Raw genomic sequence first — 25,086 nt, forward strand, 5'->3', positions numbered from 1 at the left:
ATTCTTAACAAAAGAACTATTATTTGGCATTGGAAAAATTTAGTATAGTTCATTTAATAAGCAAGTTATGTACAGTGAATATTATTGACTCATAATTGTAATTCAAACACTTTTCTACAAAGAACCCGAAAATAGTGAACGATAGACCAAAACTGCGTTAACACATGACACAGTATTTGCCGTTCTGAAGATCTAGACGAAAAACACTGCTAGCACACTTATGCTGACTAAATGCGTGCAGCACATGGAAAACAGTTGAAGACCTCGGCTGTAAACAGCTGTAAAGGGCTAGTTCTTTTTTTTTTTTTTTTTTAAGAAATTGCTCACTAAAGGTTCAACAAAATCTCAAAAATAACATATTCCAAAACGTGCAGTGTGATTTTTTTATTTTGGGTAGGTCATTGGTTTCAAATATATTTACAATAATGACATATTAAAATGATAAAGTCCACCCAAAATTTTATTCTTAAAATTTCGTCAATGGGTATTTAACACTGTTTACTTGCTATTTCATTGCACTTAACATATGTTTGCATGGACTTACCAATGTATAGTTGCTGGGCGACAGAACCCATCAAAAATAGAAATTGAAAAGGTCCGAATTGTTCCAGTTCTTGATAATATGATTTGCTTTAACAATTTTTGTAATACTAAGTATAATAACCTCAAAAATCAATCTATGATTCAGCAAAATATAAAATGTATTTTAGCAAGAAACTTACTACAGCTCGTAAATAATGTTAATGACACCCCTTAACATGTCTACTATCACCCTCTCGTATAAATTCACATAAACTATGGCAAGGAACACAGCTTAACGTTGTTTACTTGCGTAAATAAATATTCACATTTACCCGATTAGTGATGGTTTTGAAGCGCATATGCGTACGGAAACATGTTCAGGAAACATGTAGTTACCCAAATCATCATCAGATTCCTAAATATCGTCCCTGAAAAGCATTTTCTTGGCACGAACACCGCACGTGTTACTATCACTGGCAGTTCGTGTCTGGCACTTGCCACTGTTTACACGCACATATCCCGACAAAGTTGCCATTAGCGAGAACCTGAAATTGGAGATAGGAGCTGCCATTTCTCGGTTTATCGTGAAACTATCAACTAATACGAATAATTTTAATATGATTTGCATGCGACAGATCCGTTTCTCATCAACTGTCCCTGACCAATGTTTACAGCTGAGGTCTTCAATTCCCACTGAATGAATACTCCTGCTGAAGGCAAAAGATTACATTAGGATCCCCACGACTTAACAATTTATAAGTCGACGACCACTTGTATTCTTGAAAAGAAATGTCATATAACTGCTCTGAATTTAATAATGGGAAGGTGCATAAATAAATACAGAAAATTTTAATATCAGTTGTTAATTATTACAACCCAAAGGAACATTACACGAAGAAAATAGTTAAAGTTGCATGAACCGCATGGCTTCTCTACCACAGTATGACGAAGACTTTGTTTGCAAAAATTCATGGAAGCAACCAAAATGAAAATAATCGTTAGACGAATAACGAATGGATAAACATAGCTGACCTACGAAATAAATGCATAGCACAGAGAAAACAAATTCTGGCACATAATAATGGAAGCTTCATGTCCCGCAATATGACTCATAATATCTCGGTACTCACGACAATATCTTGCATCAACATGGCAGGTCAAGTAAAGCATTTGCAGCATATATTACCTCGTATATGGAAGCTCGTGCGCAGAAAAATCCAGGTCGCAATTATCAGTACAAGTTTTCACATACAAATCCAGGTTGCCATCATGAACCAACCTCTTTCCCTCTCGACATACCTCTGGGTAGCCACGCTTCATCCCTAAGCGCAACACCCCACAGAATGCACCAAAAACCCCACAGAATGCACCAAAACGGAACAGAATAACTCCTTTACTCCTCATTAAAACATACTGACCATGCTGCTCGCACAGGACGTATAGAATTCCTGTTGGCTGAACCGCAGCTCACTCTAAGAACTGAACTAGGGCTGTCTACACCGCATATATCGACTAGAGGGGGCACATTGTCACAGAATCTGCTTACGAGGTAATAGACGCATAAAATACGATAAATTGGAAATTGATGTACATAAGAGGTAACTTTTAATCTATCATACGAGGTGCATTGCCAGTTGATAATGTGAAAGTTATTACTCGGTGAATGCCTTCAAAAGAAGAACTGGTTTCAAAACAAAGTGTCTGTTTGCTAACCAGGCAACACTTTCTCCCACGATAATCGTAAATGAAAGAAACATCTGGAGCAAACCTTAGTAATACAGCTTTGCAGACCTGATGTTGTTAACGTTTGTAACAATATGATGGCTTTGACATGTTAAGCTTTGCTTTGTAACCATTTGCTCAAAATGTATAGAAAAGATGAAGCTAGATAACAACTCACGATAAATGAAAGAAAAGCAAACATTCAGAGGATCAAACGAACTGCACCAGTTACACTATATATCCGTGGCACAATGCGTTTCGGGAATTTCTTCCCATATCAAGTGGTCTGGGAACATATGAAATATGATGTCTCTGTAGTGGATGTAGTTCTCGAAACACTTGAAAATATGAATCAATTTCCGAAGCACGTTGTATTAAAACGCAAAAAACATAGTGAAGTTAATCTGCTATTCTAATTCTGTACTGGTATTGTTGCATTCGTCCAACAACATAATTTATTATTGATAAAATTAAGTCGAAGTTTAAATTACACATGAGGCTATGTGGCGATAATCATAGCAGTAAATATTTACCCTTTACCATTGTCAATACAATACAGAAGCTATTCTTATCTCAGACAATTTCGAATTATTTATTCTTATATTTGATAAAAGTATTTTCTTACTTCCAACGATTAAAAATATTTAAAACAGACGGTAACAATGAAAAATTTAACCCTTTCAAACGATGTTGATGTTGCAGATATTATTACAGGGTTGTAAGAAAATTGAAACTTTCTCAGTACTGAAAAATCTCAGTACTACCACATCACAGATGCATCGCAACGCGCCAGCCAACGACACTAACTGCTATATCACTCGACATGGACCACAACCCGCGGCAATATATCTTGCATACCAAGCAGAACAGTTATGGCTGGCTCTTAGTAATTAGTACGAGCTTTGAAACGCTGTTGGTTTTAAAGCAGCTACAAGTAACACGCAAAATAGCGCGGAAATATTCCTTACATACTGTTTTGCTTGGCTCTGTAAAATTAGAAACTGAAATGCTGTCGGTGTTACATCATGGGATTCAGGCGCTAGCCTAACATGTTTAGTGCTAAAGGACGTCGCGTAAAGCTGCTATGTAGTGCTTGTTCATGTTTTCAGTACCGTTAGAAGCTTCGTAAGTAAACAGATACTTTAGGGGTGGATGGGCAGGGGAGGGGGGGGCGGTAAGGTGGGGTCATTCACGGCACTTATCCTTACGTGTAGACCATTCCCACACTTTTCAACTGATATTACTAGTAATCTTACTTCTCAAATCAATCATTACTTCATTTTCGTGCATTACCTTTACCGTGTCTGATCTCATGCTAGTATTTTTTTTTCTTCAGGACGTAGTAGGCACGTTTTTGCCATTTGCGGAACAAAATAACGGACGATGGCAAAAATAGAGAGACTAGAAAATGGAGGATTACAGCAGCTAGGAAAACTTTTCTAAAAATGGCAATTATGTCAATATCTAACGGAAATTAACAAATTAAGAAGTCTTTTCCGAAGGTATTTGGAGTGTATACGGAAATAAAACAGCAAAGACAACAAAACATAGAAATATCGAAGGTCAGATAGGAAAATAGAGTATCAAACGGAAAGGTATTGAATCAAGTTTTTTGGTATCGTCAACCAGGCGATACGCGGTGTGTCATGATTTTTTAAATTTAAGTTTTGATTGAAAACCCAACAATTCAAGGTGGCACATGGAATTTTTTTTATTTGGATTGATTATTAGTTTCAGCTAACAATCTAGCCATCTCCAAATCATAAAAAAATCTTGATTAGTGTTTGTGCCGTTACGGCTTCACAATGGTTAAAAACTTTCTTAAAATGACAACATCCATACACGACGTAATTAAAAACAGCTTTCCATCGTTCGTGGCTAGCATAATTGAACGATGGTCGCAAAACAAAGGCGTTATGCCTTTACAACTTTGTACCTGGCACAATCTGTATTTATATCATTTCGTAATAGAGATCATCATATATATATTGCTGTAACGTGAAAAAATAGTATTTGCATCTATATATGCACATTATCCACATGTACCACGTTACAGCAATATATATATGACGATGTCTGTCACGAAATGATGTGAAGACTGATGGTGTCAGGTTCAAAGTTGTAAAGGTATAACGCCTTTATTTTATGATCATCGTTCAATTACACTGACCACAAACGATGAAAAGCTGTTTTTCATTATGTTATGTATGGATGTTGTCGTTTTAAGATACATCTTAACGATGTGCGAAACTGCAATGGCACCAGCACTTACCAAGAATATTTTATGATCTGAAATGACTAGACTGTTAGCTGAAACTAGTAATTAACCCAAATAAAGAAGATTTCTTGTGGTATCTTTGCTTCGTGAGCTTTCAATACCCGACATAAATAAAAAAAAGGTATTGACTCGAATAGGGGAGAAAAGGTCTTCAGGGATTAACTTGATTAAAAAATAGAGATCGACCGATACGTCTTATCGCGTGGCACAGGATTACAACATACTTTCGAAGAACATGACTGGGCAGTCATTGTAGTAATCGTAGTATTTGTTGATAATTACGTCATTATAATAATGTATGTCAACATCAAGAATAATTTGACTGAAATAATGCAATTGTCATTATTGCCAAATATCTAAGAAAACTGAAAGCTAGAAACAAATAGATTACACTTACTTATTATGAGCAATAAAGACAGGGTCATTCGTAAGTACTTCCGAAGGCACCTGCGCAAAAACTAGAAGACATATAGAAAACAAACATATATTCATGGGTAGAGCATCTCTTCAACTTTTTAACTCGCATTACAGTTGCTCAATACGGGTACCTTTTCTGATGCGGCAAACGACGAGTGCAAGAGCACGCACATGCAGTTCATTGCAGTCACTGCTGCCCAGGAACGTGCAGTCACAACAGCGCATTCGAACTGTGTTCATTGGGTTCCCTATCAACATTCGTAAATTAATTCGATGCGACAATGCAGAGCAGATGATTTGTCTGCATGTTCTTACACGTCTGTCCCCTAATGGTGAGATCTACTACTCCTCCATGGCATGTATTACGAATAGAAACTTGGAATGATGCTCTGTCCACTGAATGTGTCATTTTTCTCTATGTATTGTAGTTTTCGCGCAGTCGCCTTCTCAAACCCTGGAGGTACTTATGACTAACCATGTACAAGAACTATCCACGATGTCTGTCTTATTTATGGTGTCGAAACTATCTTACAACAAGCACATGTTAGTCTTTGGTAGGAAACAACACTAATGCTGTACACTTCGTTTTTATAAAGTGTTGTTTCTTAAACAAATATTAGATGATAAAATGCCACATTAATTTAGTCTTACTACAACTAACTTCATCTCGCTTATAAACATAACATACCATATCAGCTGAAGGGAATCAACAATACAATCTCACGATGTAGTGATTTGCGGAATTATATACAGAAAAAATGTATTATTAACATATTACATGAACTGTTTTTCCTTTATTTTAAAAAGTGCATTAAATTTGAGAGAATTTGCTTTCTTCTATTATTTCTCTCTCTCCTTCTTTCTCCCTCTGTCTATCTCTGTCTCTCTCGTTCGCTCTATCTCTCTCTGGCCTAAGAAGTACTGAATTTGTTTACCAACATGCAACAAAAACCTCTGAACATTACTGGTGGGTAGTGAGCTCTTGCCGGGTGCTGAGAACGTAACACAATGGACATGATGCACATATTTTCCGTGTGAATGAATTCCGGCCCTATAAATAGCTGCATAAGAAGAATTACAAGTTCTAAAAACTACTGTATTTCAAAAGCTAACTCTGCAAATATAATCGAAAAATTAGGACCATTGTAGTGCTCAGAACGTAACTGATTGCTGTAGTGGTTTTCGAATTTCTAGTGTGCAAAATTGATAAAGCATTTCTGTCACATGCCCACTGTTAGCGCATGGATACCTAGAAAATAAAAACTAGCGTTTGTATACCGAAGCAGTCCAAGAACTAATTAAAGTAAAGGAGACCTGTAACACATGCAATCACGGCAACAACCACCACTGATTAATAATGTCGCATGTTGCACAGTTGTTGGGTAACTGAGAGACGAACGCTTAGTATTAAAGTCTGCTCCTCACGTAGTGTGACACCTGTACTATACTTCCCCACTCTGCCACATGCAGTCGAGTCGTGTATAAACATGTATCGAGTGCCTGTTGAAAATCTTCCTTAAGACATACTTTGTACCACACCCTGCTTTAACTCTGTCTTTACTCACAGTAACAGTGCAGACAGATAGAAATAGATATTTTGCAAGCGCTTCTGTATTTATCACGGCGGGAGCGACGTCGGGGCGTTGGGTGGTGCTTGCCAGGGCCGAACATTGCCTCCTGTCGGGGCGGTGTCGCCTTCACAATGACACAAGCCAGCCAACCGTCCCTGCGACTCTCTTGCCACGCTTACCTCACCTTACCTCTATAGTTACTCATCTTTACATGTACTTTTCGTCACCACTTGTTTTGGGCTGTTTATATTGTGTGTTTCTGTCTCTTGCAGTATCTTAGGAATGTACCTGTTTGGTGGTAAGTTTTGCATGCTCTCAGACGGATCCAGAAGATGTACTTGTCACGAAATCATCACGAGGCACCCGAACTGTGTCTGTGATAGGAAACACTTTAACAATATTCTCTGGGCAACAGTCACAGTTTTCCAGGTAAGCCTCAAATTTCTCTATACAATTGTAATTTTGTGTTTATTTGTGTGCTTTCAAATTCACTGTAGTTGGACTAACACATAAATTTTAATTTCTTTACTGCACGATTAATATGCAAGTTATTTTCAACTCATTATTAATATAAAGATACAGATTGTCTATTGTTTACATGTGTAGTGTTTCTATTCTATTTTTTGCTAGATATATAATTTACTGAGAATAGCTGTTGTGAATTAATTTCTACTGGTTCCTTACATTTAAGTCTGACTATCGAATCACTTATTAATTTGTTAGAAAATTTTGACAAATAGTAGATATAATGATTATCGTAGTGTTATGACCGTTATCTCCAGGACTAAAACAGTTCTTTCAACGATAACTGCTTTTTCCGGCAATATGTTTACCTTATCTTTAAAAAAATAATTATGATTTAATGTATTGTACGTCAGATGTCAAACGGTAATTTCTTTGAAATTAACCACGGAATCAAAATACGGTGAGGTTAACTGTAGTAGATTCTCTCACGATATATTATTGCACCTCTTGTGTCATTGTGCCATATAGCCTAGGAAACAAATGGGTAAAGAGCCAAGTACTTTGTTATATCAGAACAGACTAAATAAATGTCGTGTGACTAGGGCCTCCCGTCGGGTAGACCGTTCGCCGGGTGCAAGTCTTTCGATTGGACGCCACTTCGGAGACCTGCCCGTCGATGGGGATGACATGATGATGATTTGAACAACACAACACCCAGTCCCTGAGCGGATAAAATCTTCGACCCAGCTGAGAATCGAACCCGGGCCCTTAGGAGTGACATTCTGTCGCACTGACCACTCAGCTACCGGGGGCGCACAAAACAGACTTCTTATATGGTATTAATCGTTCTACACTCTGACACAATACTCATTCAGAGTCTTCTGTATTGTCTTACTGCTGAGGTTCTCAGAAATATTTTTATACTAGGAATGCATACCACGGTTTAAAATTAACTGTAAGGTAACTCTGAAGTTCACATTATGCAAACAGAAACCCTCCTGCGGCAACGAGTCCTCTGGAATCCATGCTCTTATGGCAACGTTTACGATCTGGGAGTCAGTAGCTATGGGCAGTTCGTCGCTCAGAGCTCCCCAGGAAACGCTGTAAAAATATGAGGAAACTCTATAAACTTCATCGGCCAATTTCGAATTGATGAAGTTATGAAGCGCGTATTGTTCTTGCTTCTGTAAACTTTGGAAAGCTCTTTTCTTTGCCCATAACAGGTCTCCCGTTTCCAGCAAGCTTATTTATCTTCCTTAACTTGGAAGGCACGCACAGGTCGAAGCCAAAGCGCGGAAGATTTTAATTCTGCGGTCTCCATTCCGCAGCTTTCCGGTGTCCCCGCTGCTTCATCTTTATCAAAGTTCTAGCTATTTAAAAATGCTTCACAGCGGGCGCTACTGAGACTATCAGTAACATGATATAGCATATTACTCCACGACAATATCGTCTCTTTAAATTATTATACATTTGATCAATTTTTACTTGATCTTTATTGTACACGTCCCCGATTACAAGTAGAAATTAAGAAGATTTCTATCGGTTGCAAGGAAAGTGACGGAACAGTAACACCTTCCTCAGATTCTTGTCAACTAGCAGTCCTTTTGTTAATGGAATCCGTAAAAATACCGCAAGCTCTACAACTGCATGGCCTACCCATTTTAGACAGCAAATCAATTATATCCAAGGTTTTTGCGAATATTTACTCCGCGTTATTCAGTAAATGCACCCTCACTGTAACACTTTGTTTGTGATTAACGTCCAACCAAGCGAACCGTTAAACGGTCACAAATACTATCGTAGTTCATTTCCCTAGGTGAATGACTGAGTGTTCATCTGATATCAGCAGTTGTTGTGAGAGGATGCAACCTAATATCTCTGCGTTAACTGTGCAGAAAAATTGCACTTATGTTGACAAAATGAATTTTAATGTAATAATTCTTCCAAAATATGGTCCAAATGACAACGTATTGTTGTCTCTCATATCAATTAAGACGGGCACTGTGGCCTTGCTTGTTGTACATTCAAATGCCATAGCTTCTCGAAATCACTTCTTTTAAACATTGATATCATTCACTGTCATTACTTTCAAGGACAGAGACCGACCTTGATAATAAAACTTTCCTAGCCGAAAGCGTCAGTTTCCTTGGAAGAGGAAAATACATTCAGCAGATTTTTTACAGCATCAGCTTCAAAAAACCCGGAGTCGATTGCATTTATCAGAGCGATCCTTGCAAAATGTCTCATTTTCATTTTCCCCGAAAGACAATGGAGAGTTTGGAGTCTATAATTCCCAAGTCCCTCTTCGCGTGTACGTGACTGCTACACCCAATACTGTGAAGAATCCGCGAGACGTACACCAATGTTTGTGGTCCTCTTCAGTTATTCCTCTCTCCTGCTTCTTCAGTTGCAAGATTAACTATTTCCGGGGGCGGCACACATCCCACTAGCCTGCTTGTTATTCTGGAAAGAACGTCAGGTAGAATAGTTCCACACATCTTCCAGCTAAGCCTGCGTATTTCGTACATTACCTGCCCTGTAAAAATTTCTTCTAATTTGTCTTCCTCGCATCTGGTGTTTAGCAGATCTTGCTTTCGTTCATTCTTAAATTGAATGCTGTCCAAAACTATCTGTTCATAAAATTGAAAATTTCTTCTTCTTTCTCTTTACTTTCCTCAATTGCAAATTTTATCAATGAAGTCTTTTCCCTTGGACTTTTATTTCTCGTGCGAGCTTTATTTTTCACAATTAATTCATAACATACAAATTAAATATCATTTTTAATTATACAGCTCTTCGCAGTCCACGTTAATCTGTTCAATCGTCACAGTATAAGGTTTAATCTGTTCAATTGTCACAATATAAGGATACTCCAATGAGTCAGAAAAATACTGGGTAAAGTATTTGTACGAAGTTGTACGTTAACAAGCCGTAAATGCCCTTTCTTACCCTTAGCACAAGGTGGCAGAAACAGTCCGAAAACCTTGTAAGAGTGTTACAGGGTAGGCTGTGCTGCGAAATAACTGTAAAGAGAAAAATCAGTATGTTGTCCGTCTCCGAGTTCATTAGCACTGAAGTTGGCCAATCTGGCGGTTGCGCGCACAAATTCAAGCGGCCCGCCAGCGACAGTGTCGCCAAACGTGTTTTTCGTTTGGTTTCCTAAATCCGAACAAGAGAGCGATACAACAGTTGCACATGAGATGGTAGTAAGCGTCGAACCTGGGCGAAAGGTTGAGCGATCTCGTGCTCTATCATCTACGGTTTGAGAACAACCGACACTAATTGTTTCTGACGGACCACTGAATTTGCGCGCGTTTCGGCCTGATCAGCTAACCTCAATGCTAATTAACCCTGAAACGATGAAACGTATAGAATTCTTCCATAAAAATTATTTCTCAGCACAATCTACTCTGCAACACCCCTACAAGCTTTTCGGAATGTTTATGACCACCCTGTGTAACTTCCAATATTTGTTCACCTTAAACTTTCAAGTGAAAATCATTTCCACTACCTATTTAGAGTTCTATTAGTGGAGTCGAGAAATAAAAAGTACATCACTGACACTGCAGTTAACCTAAATCCGAAATTTTGAATGGTTTTAGACTTCGTATTGAAATTGTAGTTGGTAATGTATGGAAAAGATTTCATTCTTAGCTTTTATCTCCATCCAGTTTTCCATCATATACCTGTGAGCAACAACGGTATTAAAATAATCGACATCAAATTAATTCCTATCATGTTTAAGTACCACCTCGAAAAAATAAAGTTACGCAGTCAAGTCTTTGTGTGCTGGCCTATAGGGTGATTCCGCAATGATATTACAAACTTTCATGGGTGATGGAGAAGGGTAAATGTATCAGTTTGAGGTAAGGGACCCTGGTCCGGAAAAAGTCGAATCGAAAGCTATAAGTGATGATTATAAGCGAAAATCCTTCTGATGCCTCTGACAGTGGAGGTGGTTGTAGGGACCAAACGAGAAAAAATTGTCAAGTAAACATGAACGCTAAAGTACATACCTAAAGAGTTATGAGCACTTGTTCATCTTTGCTAGTGTGTAACACTTCTGTTCTACAGAACAAGTGCTCACTGCTCTTACGGTAGCCATTTTAAAGCCCGTGTTTACTAGACAATTTTTTCTTGTTTTGGTTCATCTTACATACTCCTAAAATGTGAAAAATAAAGAGACTGCAATTGAAAAGGACCACGGTCAGAGGTATCAGAACGATTTTCGCTTATAACCATCGACTTCCTCGTTTCCCGACCAGGGGTCCCTTAACTCAAATTGACACATTTTCCCTTCTCCATAATTCGTGGAAGTTTGTAATATCATCATGATATCACTCTCTGCATTGTAATCCCGCATCATAATACCTTAGCATGCCGTTAGATGAACCAAAGCAAAATGGCGGAGACAACTAATAAATTGGGGTATCATGTGGCAATCCATTTTCAGCAACAGCGGAAAAGTTCGAGGCTTGTCAGGCCAATCCAGGTAACTTCTTTAACGTTCAGAATTCGGCTGACACAGCTGCAACATTTCTGCGGCTACTGTAAACGAATTGCCACTTGATACACCGATTTATCAATGGGCTCCACATTTTGGTTTGGCTCGTCTGGAGGCATCATACGGTACTGTGGCGTGGTGATTTCAGTATGTACTGGGGTTTGAGACATTTGCATGTAAAGAAAAGGGGGTAATTATCTAATTTTATTTTTCCGAGGTTATAATTAAAACTTCATGACTACGCCGTGTACACTTCCAAGAATTAAGAAAGAAATTAAACTGCCACACTAAAACAGTCAGTCGATGTTTCTGTAGTAGATCCGATAAATTCTTTATTGATAAGAAATGTAGGTACAAGCGGAAAGTAAGTGTGCGTTTGGTGCGTGTCATACAGATCCTGACGCAGGAAGATTGGAACGTGGTGTTGTTCAACGGCATGGAGAAGACGACGCACTGGGCAGCCCTGTACTTCGTGGCTCTTATGACGTTCGGCAACTACGTGCTCTTCAACCTGCTGGTCGCCATCCTCGTCGAGGGCTTCTCCGCAGAGGTACGTATCTGCCCGTCGCACATACGTATCACCGTGGAACAATACTCAGGCGTCTCATACTCAACATTAAGTCCTCTACCGTTAATTTGTTAACATCGAGTATAGATTTAAGTGTCAGGAAGTCGTTTCTGAAAGTATTTGTATGGAGTGTAGCCATGTATGGAAGTGAAACATGGACGATAACCAGTTTGGACAAGAAGAGAATAGAAGCTTTCGAAATGTGGTGTTACAGAAGAATGCTGAAGATAAGGTGGGTAGATCACGTAACTAATGAGGAGGTATTGAACAGGATTGGGGAGAAGAGAAGTTTGTGGCACAACTTGACTAGAAGAAGGGATCGGTTGGTAGGACATGTTTTGAGGCATCAAGGGATCACAAATTTAGCATTGGAGGGCAGTGTGGAGGGTAAAAATCGTAGAGGGAGACCAAGAGATCAGTACACTAAGCAGATTCAGAAGGATGTAGGTTGCAGTAGGTACTGGGAGATGAAGAAGCTTGCACAGGATAGAGTAGCATGGAGAGCTGCATCAAACCAGTCTCAGGACTGAAGACCACAACAACAACAACAACCGTCAATTAAAAAACAGAGGTCCACACAATGTGACCGCTATCGTATAAACGTAGGAAGATAAAAGAAGAGAAACTAGAGGGGTGTGGAGAGAAGCATATAAAATGATGTTGATTTAAGCACGATAGGTAGATTAAGTCGACTTGTACAATGGATGGTTTCAGCTGAAAGACTGATTTGTATGACCGGTATCACGTTTCACATTCCCAATTGAAGTGAAGATGCGTCCCGTTAAGGACGTCTCTACCCTGTCAAATAATCGCTCACCGTTTAACTGTTCAAAATAGTTCACCAATATATATATATATATATATATATATATATATATATATATATATATTTATATATACTATTTCGGCGGTATTACCATTATCAAGTCCAACTGCGAATATTACAGTTTGTAAGTTTCATTTACTTTTGCGATATCTGTATATTGATTTAACCTTTCATCGGTCTCGTAAACTGACAAAACGGACGGGAGAGCGGTTTGCTGACCACATTCTCCTCCATATCCGCATCCAGTGACGCCTGTGGTCTGAGGATGACAAGGCGGCCGGTCGGTACCGTTGGGCCTTCATAGCCTGTTCGCGAGAGTTCAATTTTAGTTAACTGTTCATGTATACTTACGTCTAGCTGGGCGAGACATACATATTGCGTCACTGATGAATCCTTTTGTCAATTGTCGCTGTTTTTATGTTGGTAAAACTATGTCACGTGGTAATCTGACAGCTAGTTGACAGTTCTCAGTGATTCTGTATATTTACAGAGTAGTTATAGCTAGTCAGCGGTATTGTTTGAGTTACAGATAACATTCAAAGATTACACAAACAATTATGTTCGGTCTTAAGAGCTGGAAACGTCATTTGCTTTTTACCTTTATCCTAGCAAATCGGATGACTTATGCCATTTATTGATCTTTTTTAGTAAGAAAGCTTGTTACTTTCTTGGTATCGATGATGATGACGAAGGAGTCATGAAGTGCTGTTTACGTCTCATGTGTTCATACTTTCAATCTCTTCTGAAAAATAAGAATCTAACGAACTAAAAAACGCTGCATTGAATCTCCGCTTCAGAATGGATTTCTTCTTATTTCAATTATTTGCACAATTTAGACACGTACTTATTTTATTCTTTTTTGCCTGTATATGAATTCAGTAAGTGGAAAATAGACCTGAATCAGTTCGTTCCCGTGTCAAGTGTCCCAGGCTGTTTTCTCTTTACCACCAGTTTCGCGTCTATCAACTTGGTCTTTTCCTTCCCTCGTCCCAACACAATCAAGTTTTCATACCTTGAACATTTCTGTTTCTGCCTATTCAGAATCATATACACATCTCTTCGTCACTAGTTGTGCGGTTAGCATCTAAAATATACAACGTTGTTCTGTAGCTAAGACCTAATTTCTTCCAGACTTCAGTTCAGAGAAAAGCAATTCACAAACAGAAATACCGTTCTCATACGATGTTTTAAAGTGTGTTATGATAGGGAGAACGCAGCTATTAACAGGTACTGTTCTCTCAGTGTACTAAATGCACTGTCGAACAGGATAAACAAATGCTACGCTATGGGAAATTAATGGCTAATATAATCCCCATGGTCTGCAATAAACCACAGATCGGATGATCACAGCATTATAGATTATGTTCGTTGTATACTACACTAGTTAAAAGAAAATTATGGTAATTGTATCTGTTATTCAATGCCTTGACAGACCTACTGTCCGTCCGCTTCCTACCCAATTAATTACATCAGTTTAAGGATTTCGTCGTCTGAAAGACCTTCTCGCTTAACATTATTGATCTAAAGACGTTATATATCGTTGGAGAATGCTCTAAGAATCTTCGATGCAAATGTTCTACCATACGCATTCACACCTTCGTCGAGTGTGTGCAAAGTCATACAGCCTCGATTACATTCGATATAGGTGGAGTCAAGTGCTTCTTTATAGGCTTCGTACTATCCATATAGTCCTGCCTAACTCTATACATATTCTATCCTTACTGACGTAGCTAGGCTTAATTATCTCCTTCGTTGTTTCGCATGTTTCGGTGGTCAACTGACTGCTCGAACTGTTTCAAAAGCGTGTCCCTGTTTCCATGCCTACTGAAAATGGCCTCAGTTTTATTCAGGGGAATTTTATTGTAGTTAATAGACAACTGATAAGACAATCGCTGCGCGTGTCGTTAATGGTAGCACGTGACAAAAAAATGTTCAAATTTGTGTGAAATCTTATGGGACTTAACTGCTAAAGTCATCAGTCCCTAAGCTTACACACTACTTAACCTAAATTATCCTAAGGACAAACACACACACCCATGCCCGAGGGAGGACTCGAACCTCCGCCGGGACCAGCCGCACAGTCCATGACTGAGCACGTGACACAGTACCTGACTGTTTCGTCCTCATTTTCTGCGAAATTCTTGAGAGAACACGTTTGATGGTTTCTATATATTCGTTGCATTTATTTTTACGTCAACAGCGTATTCTGTATCGTCGACAAAGTTATGAATCTCGTCGTCAGTAGCTTTCAGCTCATCGTTTCTCCTGTAATCTGACCGTTCTATATTCTACGTTCTCCAGTGGCTCCGAATCGGTAAACTCCTGTACCTCCGACAAAGCGCGTATTGTTTGTTGTTTTGCATGTCCGTCGACTTCTTCATTGATACTTGCGTGCGTTATAGTACCAGTTTTCTATATCTGACACCTTTACAGAAATTCCATTCCTATATAAATTGTGTTCTGTCTACAACGTAGTGCAAACGAGGTGCATACAGTAGAACTGGTGTAAACAGGAAAAAATAGATACTCTTTTATTACGTTTACAAGGGACTCCGAAAACCGGCTTTCGTAATCCGGTTTCCTAATGCCGTTTCTGACTGGTCATTTAATATTTCAAAAGCGATTTAGGAAGTGCTGAATTTCCTCTTCCATTATCGATTTTCGCGCCAACCGCTTCTTGAATTCTGCTTGAATTGTCAGGTTCATTCAAGCATTTAAAAGTGTCAGTTAATCTGAGTGGAATGACTTTTGTGCGGCAGAGAAGAACGAGTATTAGGCTCAACAGGAATGTAATCAACAGTATTTAATTTATCGTGCTGACTTAAACGGAAAACGGAACACTGAATGGCCAGAGGCCATTTGTGTAAAACATCTACCGATCCAAAAAATGATCTTTCCAAAATTTGACAGGTTTAGCAAAATTGACTACGGAGTCACATGTAAACTGGACAGGCAAAAACGGTTTCTAAATTCGATTTTCGTCCGGAAGTTGTGTCACACGGTAACGCATCGTTTTCTGGGCTCTGAACATAAGAGAAGTTGGCAACGGTAAACAAGGACTGTGATAGCGCCTCTTTCGGATAATGTACGAACTAGGTTCGAATCAACGCTGATGTGGCGCCTCTTGCGGAATATATGTGAACTAAATGAGATTTGTTGAGATTCTGTTTAGGAAACAAATTCAAACGTCTTTGATTTGCCTTGGTATCTTATCAAGTGATGTTCGACGTACGTTTATTTTCTGAATACATCGCGATTTCCGAGATGGCGGTTAGTTTGGCACCTAATAGCAGAGCTTAAATTGCTACGAGCAGCAAAAATATTTGCAATCGTGACTGTCACAGACTTTCGGAATACATTATGTCTTGATTTCCGAAGTGGTGGTTAGTGCTAAAATTTGACTCCACATTGGTTGTTGTCATGTCCTAAAAAGTAACACTTCATTATGACGCCGAAATTCGCACATTTTTCTTAAAACCCCATTCTAGCGCACCTTATGACAATGTTTATGATTTCAAGTAATAGACATGACTATTGTCTACAGTTTAGTGTCATATACATGTATTTAAAGTTTGTCCTGAAATCACTTTTGAATTTGCTAAAATTATACCTCTTTGAATACAAAAGCGCATACTCACTCTACAATAATACTGCACGTCTGCGGAATATTACTAACCCAAAAACGACTAAAGGAACCTAAACAGTATCAGAATGTTTGGGATACTCACCTTAGCGATTTCCTGAGACGCAGAACGCGTGACGCGACTATCCATCGCAATTCCCTAGTATTACGATACGGCGTGATGCAACGTGTTCAGCCAGTCTGCGATCTCCACGCTAAATATACTCTGTTGAACTAGAGTTAAGGGTCTTCCCGGCTTTCGATACCAGCATCTTTATATGTCGCGTATGAGTTTTGTATTTCATCAAATATCATACAATCAAAGATACACCAAGATATAACCAAAGATAAAACATTCGCAACTCGATACGTCATAAATCACAATATTCATTACATCAAAGATTCCACACACGTGTGGTTTGATCTAATATTTCTTGACAAACAGAAGCCAGCAGTAAGGCGTAAGTCTCGTCGTACACATAGCTTGGAGTAACAATGTTTTAGAGATGAAATGAACAGGTAAGCCTAGTTATAGGTTGAGCAAACAGAAGACTTCGGTTTATGGGTATGATGGCTGGGAGAACGTAATTTGTCTACTAAAAAAGTAGGCTAAAGTATTTGTACGGAATTTTTGTAATGTGTGTTATCAACATGAGATCTTACTAACAGGGGATACCGAGAACATATAAGGAAGGCCAGGCACTGGAAGAAATCGTATTTCTTGCGAAAACCTAAATTAAAAAATCCAGAAACCGGTGTACAGGTTGGGTACTACGAATATTTTGGAATACACTGCATACATATCTCGCAGTTATCGCGCGGACCAAAGTAGACTAACAACAGTTAGCACATAGAATAAAAGGTAATCAATCTTTCCATGGTCCATTCGTAAATGCAAAGGGACGAAGCCTTAATATACTGTCAAATAAAAATTGTTCATTACTATACATGCAATAGAAATTCACAATGTAGACAGTCTAAACGGAGAATTTTTTTGATTTTGCCCTACTCTTTAAAGAACACGACGTCAAACGGGCATTTTTGGTTATCCCTCGGTAATATTTGTCAATAAACTGTGACCTTGAATCGAAGACGATTTTGATGTTGTTATGTACAGTTGATCATCGTTTAGTTACTAGCAGCTTCAGGAACACTTACTATTGGAAAGTATTCAGTAGTCTTTGTTGAGAACATACAAAGAGTCAGTCATTTCTGCTCGTGCAGCATAAGACGTAGTAGACCATTAGCTTTCGACGGCCCGTTACAATAGCCAGCTTGATATTTATGTCATAGTTTTTTCCACTATCGTTCATTTGAACTCGGGTTTGTGCACCTACCTCTGCATCTGGGTGTAAGACTAATAATTTTGAAACGAAATAGTAGAAGACGCAATGGCACACAGGTGGCGTACGTGACGCCTCTCTCATAACATTCTACTGTCAGAAGGACATCTGGACACAGAAATTAGCGTCAGATCCAAGGCGACAAAATACTCATCATGTTTGGATCCTGCAATCGTGCCAAGTAAGGAAAAAAACTGTTTTGACACTGAAAGGAGCAATGTAACATTACAAGGAAGGGCATGAGCAATGATTGTCCTTTTTTATTAACTGGAATTTAACAATGGGCCTATAGTCATCACTCACCTCGGCACGCATGTGCGGTACCGCTCGACTCGGAAATAAGCCGGTTCGAATCCCGGTGGTGGATGAAATTTTCATTGGCAGTGTTTGGCCAGCAGTAGGACACAGATGTGGCGCTGATTATCAGTCTTTGCGCCAATGTCCTGTTGATCCGTCCGTCAAATGGGGAAAATAAGTTTGACGCCCCGTTGTAGCTACTCACGAGGAGTACACTATGTGCTGGTATGGGTCTCCATCCTCTCTCTTCTCCTCACCGTAACAACATAAATCAACTGTATTGTACAAGCACTCGTCTTATGATACGGAAACACACTTGACACTACATACCAGGTCGGAAAAATGCAACGGAAAACCATCTCCACTAGGACCTCATGTAGAACGTTGATGTAAGACTGCCGCTTCTGCTTCCGTACGTTCACGGTAGTAATCATTATGCTACTACGTACTTCATAATTTAAATTGTCAAAGATGGATAGGGCAAAAATCCGGCCGTGGTCTATTTAAAGCAATAATCTCAGCATTTGCCTCGGGTAGTTTTGGAACATCACGATAAACCTAGATCTACGCGGTGGACAGTTGCTCTCGTGAGCGAATTTAATTCTTCACCTGATATACTAGGAGTCAGGTATGTACTCATTTATTATTTGGGACAAAATACAAAATTGTTCCTGAAATAAACTGGAAATAGGTTTAGCCTCCCCCCTTTACAGTCAAAGTTATTTAGCGGTTTCTCTTAGTAAGGTGAATCCCGTATTAGTCACTGCTTCTGTCCTGTTCACAAATTGGGTACTCCACTGCCCCAATTCAGGCTCGCCTCGCCGTTGCCTGCAAAGAACTGTGACTCTATAATGAGCCGAATCACAAATGGCCTCTCTTCTGCTTCCTCTTCTTGAAGTAGAGAGTGAAACAAAAAAGTAATACCTAGAATAAGCTCCCGATGTTTTTTTGCCTTAACGGGGAGCGGAATCAAGGAGCAGTTTGGACATACTTTTAATTTATTTCAGGAACAGTTTCGAGCACTGAGCGAAAAAAAATCAAAACTCTTTGTGTATTCAGAGTGTAACGGGTATAATTGCAGATATTTTTATATGTGGTACTTTATTATGTACACCCATCAGTGAGTTGGTCGTTTTTTCTTTGTGTCTAACAATCGTCTCACTAATACCTCAGGTAATTTACTGCTTGATGTTTTCCGTACAGTCGTAACTGCATCACTAAGTGGAATACACCTACCAGTATAGACTGTTTGCCGTCCAGGTATCCACACTTTAACACCTGATCTGCTACCCAGGACAAAATAAGCATTTACCGCTTGTTCTTGCCACATATACTTCGAGGTATTAACCAACCTAAAAACATACAACTTGTAATAACTATAATTACTGGCCTGCAAATGACGGAAATACTGATGTGGTGTTGTTGAGTAAACCATCCGCACTCAGCAGTACAAATATTTGCACTTATACCCATTACGCCCTATATTACGTGTGGGTGGATGGGCGGTGAAGGGGCGGTCGGTCGGCGTGCGGTTTCTCATCCCAATTCAAGACAAAGGTGTATCTGGCAAAACCTAGTCCCAACAATAGGTCTAATAGAGATGCGATTTAGAAACAGAGTCTCTGGCTATGCTGTATCGGCGTGCTGCGTGGTGAAGAACAGGTAGCAGGAGCCGCCCAAATAGTTCATTGCGGTGGGGAACAGGTAGACAAGCTCACCAATGTTCGAGTTGCGTTCGCGTCAAACTTTCCTTTTTCTTCAGTTCAAGCATCAGATTGTATTCAGTTTAAACCTCCACAATGCGATATCTTGTTTATTTCTTTCTGTTACTCCGACCTTTATTTATACATTAAGATATAATACGAACGTCATATTGACGTAAACGATCACTTTGTTTTGTCTATGACACAAATAAAGCCAATATAAAATAATAGTTGACACAGTAACATCCTCTGTATCCAATGAGGTACAAAAAAAACCTAATAGGTAGAGTACACTAGACTGCACATTATGCTAAGCACAGTAATTCCATTCTTTACGCTTGACGTCCAGCCTTATTTTCGCAGAGACAGTATTTACACATAGGAGCAGCGTTCATTTCGGAGAAGATGCTCAAAGCGACTACCTTGCATTTTCTAGCACCTCCCCTCTTGCTGAGTCATACTATTCTGGACTCTGCGCAACACACCTGCATCCACCATTGCCGAAGTGGCATACTCGCGAACTTTTAGGTCGGTACATGCACTGGTGGCGTACTATAAACTCCTTCCTTGAAGTGTCCCCACAAATAAAAATTATAGTGGATTAAGGTCCGGGGAACATGGAGGCCAGAGCACTGAACCTCCACAACCAATTCATTTCCCTGGAAACGCTTCATTTAAATAGTTACACACATTCATTCCAAAGTGTAGCAGTGCATCATTATACTGAAACAATAGCTGTCGCCAAACACCGAGTGAACGTTTTCTAACGTGTCAGTCAAAGTACTGCAAAAAAACGTACGACAGTCGGTTTGCACGGAAATAGGTAAGGGCCCGAAAGCACTTCTCTCACGATTCCACCCCACAAGTTTACGCCAAAGCGTGCCTGAAAGCCATGTTTGCGGGTGACATGTGGGAGGTGTTCTGACTAATAATGGCTGTTGTGGAGGTTGGAAATACCTTCACGAATGACGCAAGATCCCTAAGTGATATCGCATGTTTATAAAATGTTCGTTATCTTCCCCTTAGTGCAAAAGCCATTCACAAAACTGTATGAATGCAGTCTTCTGGATCCTGGTGCTGAGTTAACGTGTAGTGGTATGGATACAGTTTTTCATCGTGCAATACTTCAACTGGAACTGCCTTGCAAGATCACGGATATTTCGCCGAGGTGACTGGTAAACGGTTTTACGAATCGCATTCCTGTGTGTGGAGTACGTTTTGTCCTTAGACGACCTGTGTCCAATACTTGTGGGCGAAGACTACTGATTACCCGAAGGCGTTGCTCCAGGTGACGAAAAACAATCTTATAGAGATCTTGCCTTTTATGATACCTTGCAGCATACACAGGAGCAGCAATAGCAGCAGTTTAGTTATCGGTTGCACCCAGCACGAAAAGCATATTGACATATTAATCGTTTGCGTACTTCATCGGAAAGACGTCCTACATGAAACTGACAGAACTAGTTATTGTTGTGCTCTGCGTGTTTAGTAGATACGTGCATGCAGTTCAACGGATTCCACTGTCATGTCACAAGCTATTGTCATGCAACAAAATTATGTCCTCCTTATAAACGACGAGAACTAGGGAACGGACGTCTTAAAAAAATTAAAAAAAAGGAACCTAATGAGGATTCAAACTATAACATGTGGGTTTGATGTCCCAGCAGTGTATTCAGTGAGCTATGGCGGCTGGGAAGGTAGTGGGGGATGATACGTTCCTCTGTGCATTCCGATGCGCTGCACGATGTGAATTGTCAGCTCCTCGTTATCACACATGTGTTTTCAAAAATGCACCCGATCTGATTTTACTACATAGAATCTGGAGGAGGAGTCGCATACCAACCTACAAATGCGGTATATTTTCGTCGACCTGTATACGTACAGTGTGAATCACCTAAAATTTGCAACGTAAATATTGCAGAAATGGGAAGTACTACTGATGTGCGGTTTTCACAGAATGGGTTGGTAGCCAGGGGCTCGTATCCATCAACAGATTGTAATAATACTTACAAAGTGTATTTTTTGTGCAAACATACATTTTTTAAATGGAGTAATGCCTACCGACATTAACAAACTAAAAGTAGGTTAAATTACAATGGCAGTGATGTTTGTTGCAGGATTCTAGTGCGAGTCGTTTATGGGTTATCGTATTTTATAAAGTTCCCACACCGACAGTTGGACAATACTTGTGGCAGCACACACTAAAGAACAGCCGAGTGCATACACTACTTTTGTGTATTCTGACCATTAACGAGACACGTGCCAAACACACGTTGTGTTCGCCATGACCTCCGGCAGCGGCAATACACCGCTTCCAGTCCGGTATGGAACGACTGCTGCACACGTGCTAGCATTTTAGCGGAGGTGTCCAAGTAGGCTGCAATAGTACGTCATCGGGTGTAGTTGATAAGTCCTTGCAGATAGCGTCTTTCAACTTTCCCCACAGAAAAAAGTGTACAGGAGTCAAATCTGAGGAAGGGAGCAGCCAAGTACGGGTCCTAAGCGTCCATTCCAACGACTTTGAAACTGTTCGTGAAGACATGCTGTAGTACTTCGTGCTGGACTGGACAGCCATCACGTTGCTGCCGCAGTTTCCTCCTAGCCTGAGAGGAACGTCTTCTACTAGTAGCATCGGTGGCGCCTTCAATGTTCCGTCTACGAAAAGCGTGCCTATGAGCTGAGGGTTCACTATACCGCACCAAACGTTCACGCTGGATGGACAGGGATTGTCAACAGAGCAATAGTGCATGTTTCGGGGGTTTACCTGGCCGTGATTGGTAAACGTGGCTTCATCACTAAATTAGGTACAGGAGTAAGGAGTATCCCGTCTTAATGTCCATGTGCAGAAGTTAACACTATTCTCATGATCGTCTCCGTGAAACTCTTGATGGAGAGACATGTGATAGGGATGGAACGTATGTCGATGGAGAATGCTCAAGAGCCGGCCGCGGTAGTCTATCGGTTCTAGGCGCTCAGTCCGGAGCCGCGCGACTGCTACGGTCGCAGGTTCGAATCCTGCCTCGGGCATGGATGTGTGTGATGTCCTTAGGTTAGTTAGGTTTAAGTAGTTCTAAGTTCTAGGGGACTGATGACCATAGATGTTAAGTCCCATAGTGCTCAGAGCCATTTGAACCAATGCTCAGGACACTTACCTGTCTCATGCCATTTCCTTGTACGATTGCGCAGGACCTAACGTGTGGATCAACTGAAACATGAGCATTAATTACCCCCTCTTGTCATCTGTTGTTTCCTTCTACTACGTTCTCTAGGTGTTACACTACCAATTTCACGTAACTAGTTCAAGAGATCGATAAATAATTGCCAAGATGGTTCACGTCTATTGCGATATCGTGCCACATACACCGTACTAGAACGAACTGCATTGTTCCTACACTCTTCATACACCATGAGCATGTCGGCTTTTTCTGCATTGGTAAATCCCGTCAACCACTCACGACCTACTGCTTGGACTAACTCACTGGTAAGTCGCAATACAATCAAGGAACACACAGGCACACTATAAGCAAATATAACAACAACGTACCTAGCAACTACGCAAGTTAAATGACACAGACAATGTAGGGGTCAAAACTTTTCAAAATAAGATATCTCGTAAACGACTTGCAACAAACAACACTGACATTCTGATTATCCTACTTTTAGCTTGTTGACGATAGGCATTGTTCCGCTTAAAAAAGTGTATGTTTGCACAAAAAATACACTTTCTAAGTATTATTACTAACTGCTCATTGGCTAACAAGACAAGCCCCTGACTACCAATCCATTCTGTGAAAACCGCATATCAATAGCACTTTCCATTTTCGCAATATTCGACAAGAACTGTTCTACAATCGGAACTGACCGCTGTACCTTTACACATGAGATGAAACATATTGAAGATATGTACGATTAGGGATCTTTCTATTAATTATCAGTCGAGTGCCTGTACTGAAAGTCCCTTTCTTCGGTCTCCTACAAGTCTCCATTGAGTCAAAGGAAAATCTTTGATATAGGTACATTTATACGATTTCTTTGTCTTTTCCTATTCCGCGCTTTCGTTTCTTGGATTGTATTTGTGGTTGTTCAGACACCCGTGCATGAGCCAGTCTACATTTGTGTTCCTTTGTCTTTCGCTGATGTTTCTATGCAAAACCTGCTACACTTCCTTTGTACCTGTTAATTGCATTCCCTCGTCTCATTGATTAAATACCGTCTTCCTTCAATTATTCTTACCCTTTCCTTATCTCTGTCTTTCGTTAGTTGTAAACTCATTTCAATAATCTCAAGTATTTCGTTCTTTTTTACTTCTTTTCCCTAACTATCAAATTTCCTTCAGTACTTTGTTCGAAAGCTTTCTTAATTTATCTTTTCCTTTTGTCTGTGCCCCCATTTTCCATTGTGGTATACCTCTTCCTTCATTTCTCTAAATTTCTGGTTATTTTCAGTCATAGTTATAAACTTGTTATCAGAATAATCTTAGTATCCTTTTTTGCAAAAAAAAACTGATTTCTAAATGTCTGTGTAAATATAAAGTTTAAATGGTGTATTTCTTTTTTCTAGTCATTTTCTAAATACCGTTTCTCTCTTATGATTTATAAATAACAGGCCAAATCCATTGAAGACCTCCAGATTCTTGTCTCCTCTTCCATTTCTATATACCAGCCCATATTTTTTTGATAAATGCCAGCCATCGCCTTCTGTCATAGTCTATACCACACCCCTTTCAGAATTCCTTACTTTCCTTACGTTTTCCCTCTGTAAAGAGTTCTAGATCTCACTCTTCTTCTATTTGCATCCCCCAATCCTTATTTTTTACTTTACAGTCTGCAGCCCCCCTCTCGTCCAATATTCTTACATAGTACCCCTCTTTAAAGAGCTCCAGTTTCCTGTCCCCTCTTCCGTTTCTATTCCCCAACCCATATTCTTCGATGAAAGCCACTCTTTCCTGTTTATCACATTCTATTCCACATCACTTTTCGGCTTCCTCACTTTTCATTTCTCCTAAGCGCTTCATACTTCTTACTTTCTGTTCTGATGTTTGGGTGAAGTTTGTGTCACTTGTAACTTACTGGGAAGTGACGCCAAAATTACGTGTCTTCCGTAACACACGATACGAACACGAAACTCGGTAGCAATCGAAAAATTAAGAACTTTGAAGGCACCATACAGAAATTCGTCGATTTTACCTACGTCCTATGAATATACGCTCACACACACCTCAATCTTGGTATGATTTTTTATAACTAAA

The 25,086-nt window shown here is 39.7% G+C and overlaps 1 protein-coding gene across 1 annotated transcript in view; it reads left to right on the forward strand.

The window, feature by feature from the left end:
- Positions 1 to 25,086, forward strand: part of LOC124593853 (voltage-dependent T-type calcium channel subunit alpha-1H-like) — a 452,274-nt gene that overhangs the window by 142,459 nt on the left and 284,729 nt on the right. The window contains exon 8 of the mRNA XM_047132201.1: positions 11,874 to 12,029. Coding sequence (XP_046988157.1) covers positions 11,874 to 12,029 — 156 coding nt within the window. The remainder of the gene's footprint in view (positions 1 to 11,873; positions 12,030 to 25,086) is intronic.

The sequence above is a fragment of the Schistocerca americana genome, chromosome 2 (genome assembly GCF_021461395.2).
Source record: "Schistocerca americana isolate TAMUIC-IGC-003095 chromosome 2, iqSchAmer2.1, whole genome shotgun sequence".
In the NCBI taxonomy this organism is placed as follows: Eukaryota; Metazoa; Arthropoda; class Insecta; order Orthoptera; family Acrididae; genus Schistocerca; species Schistocerca americana.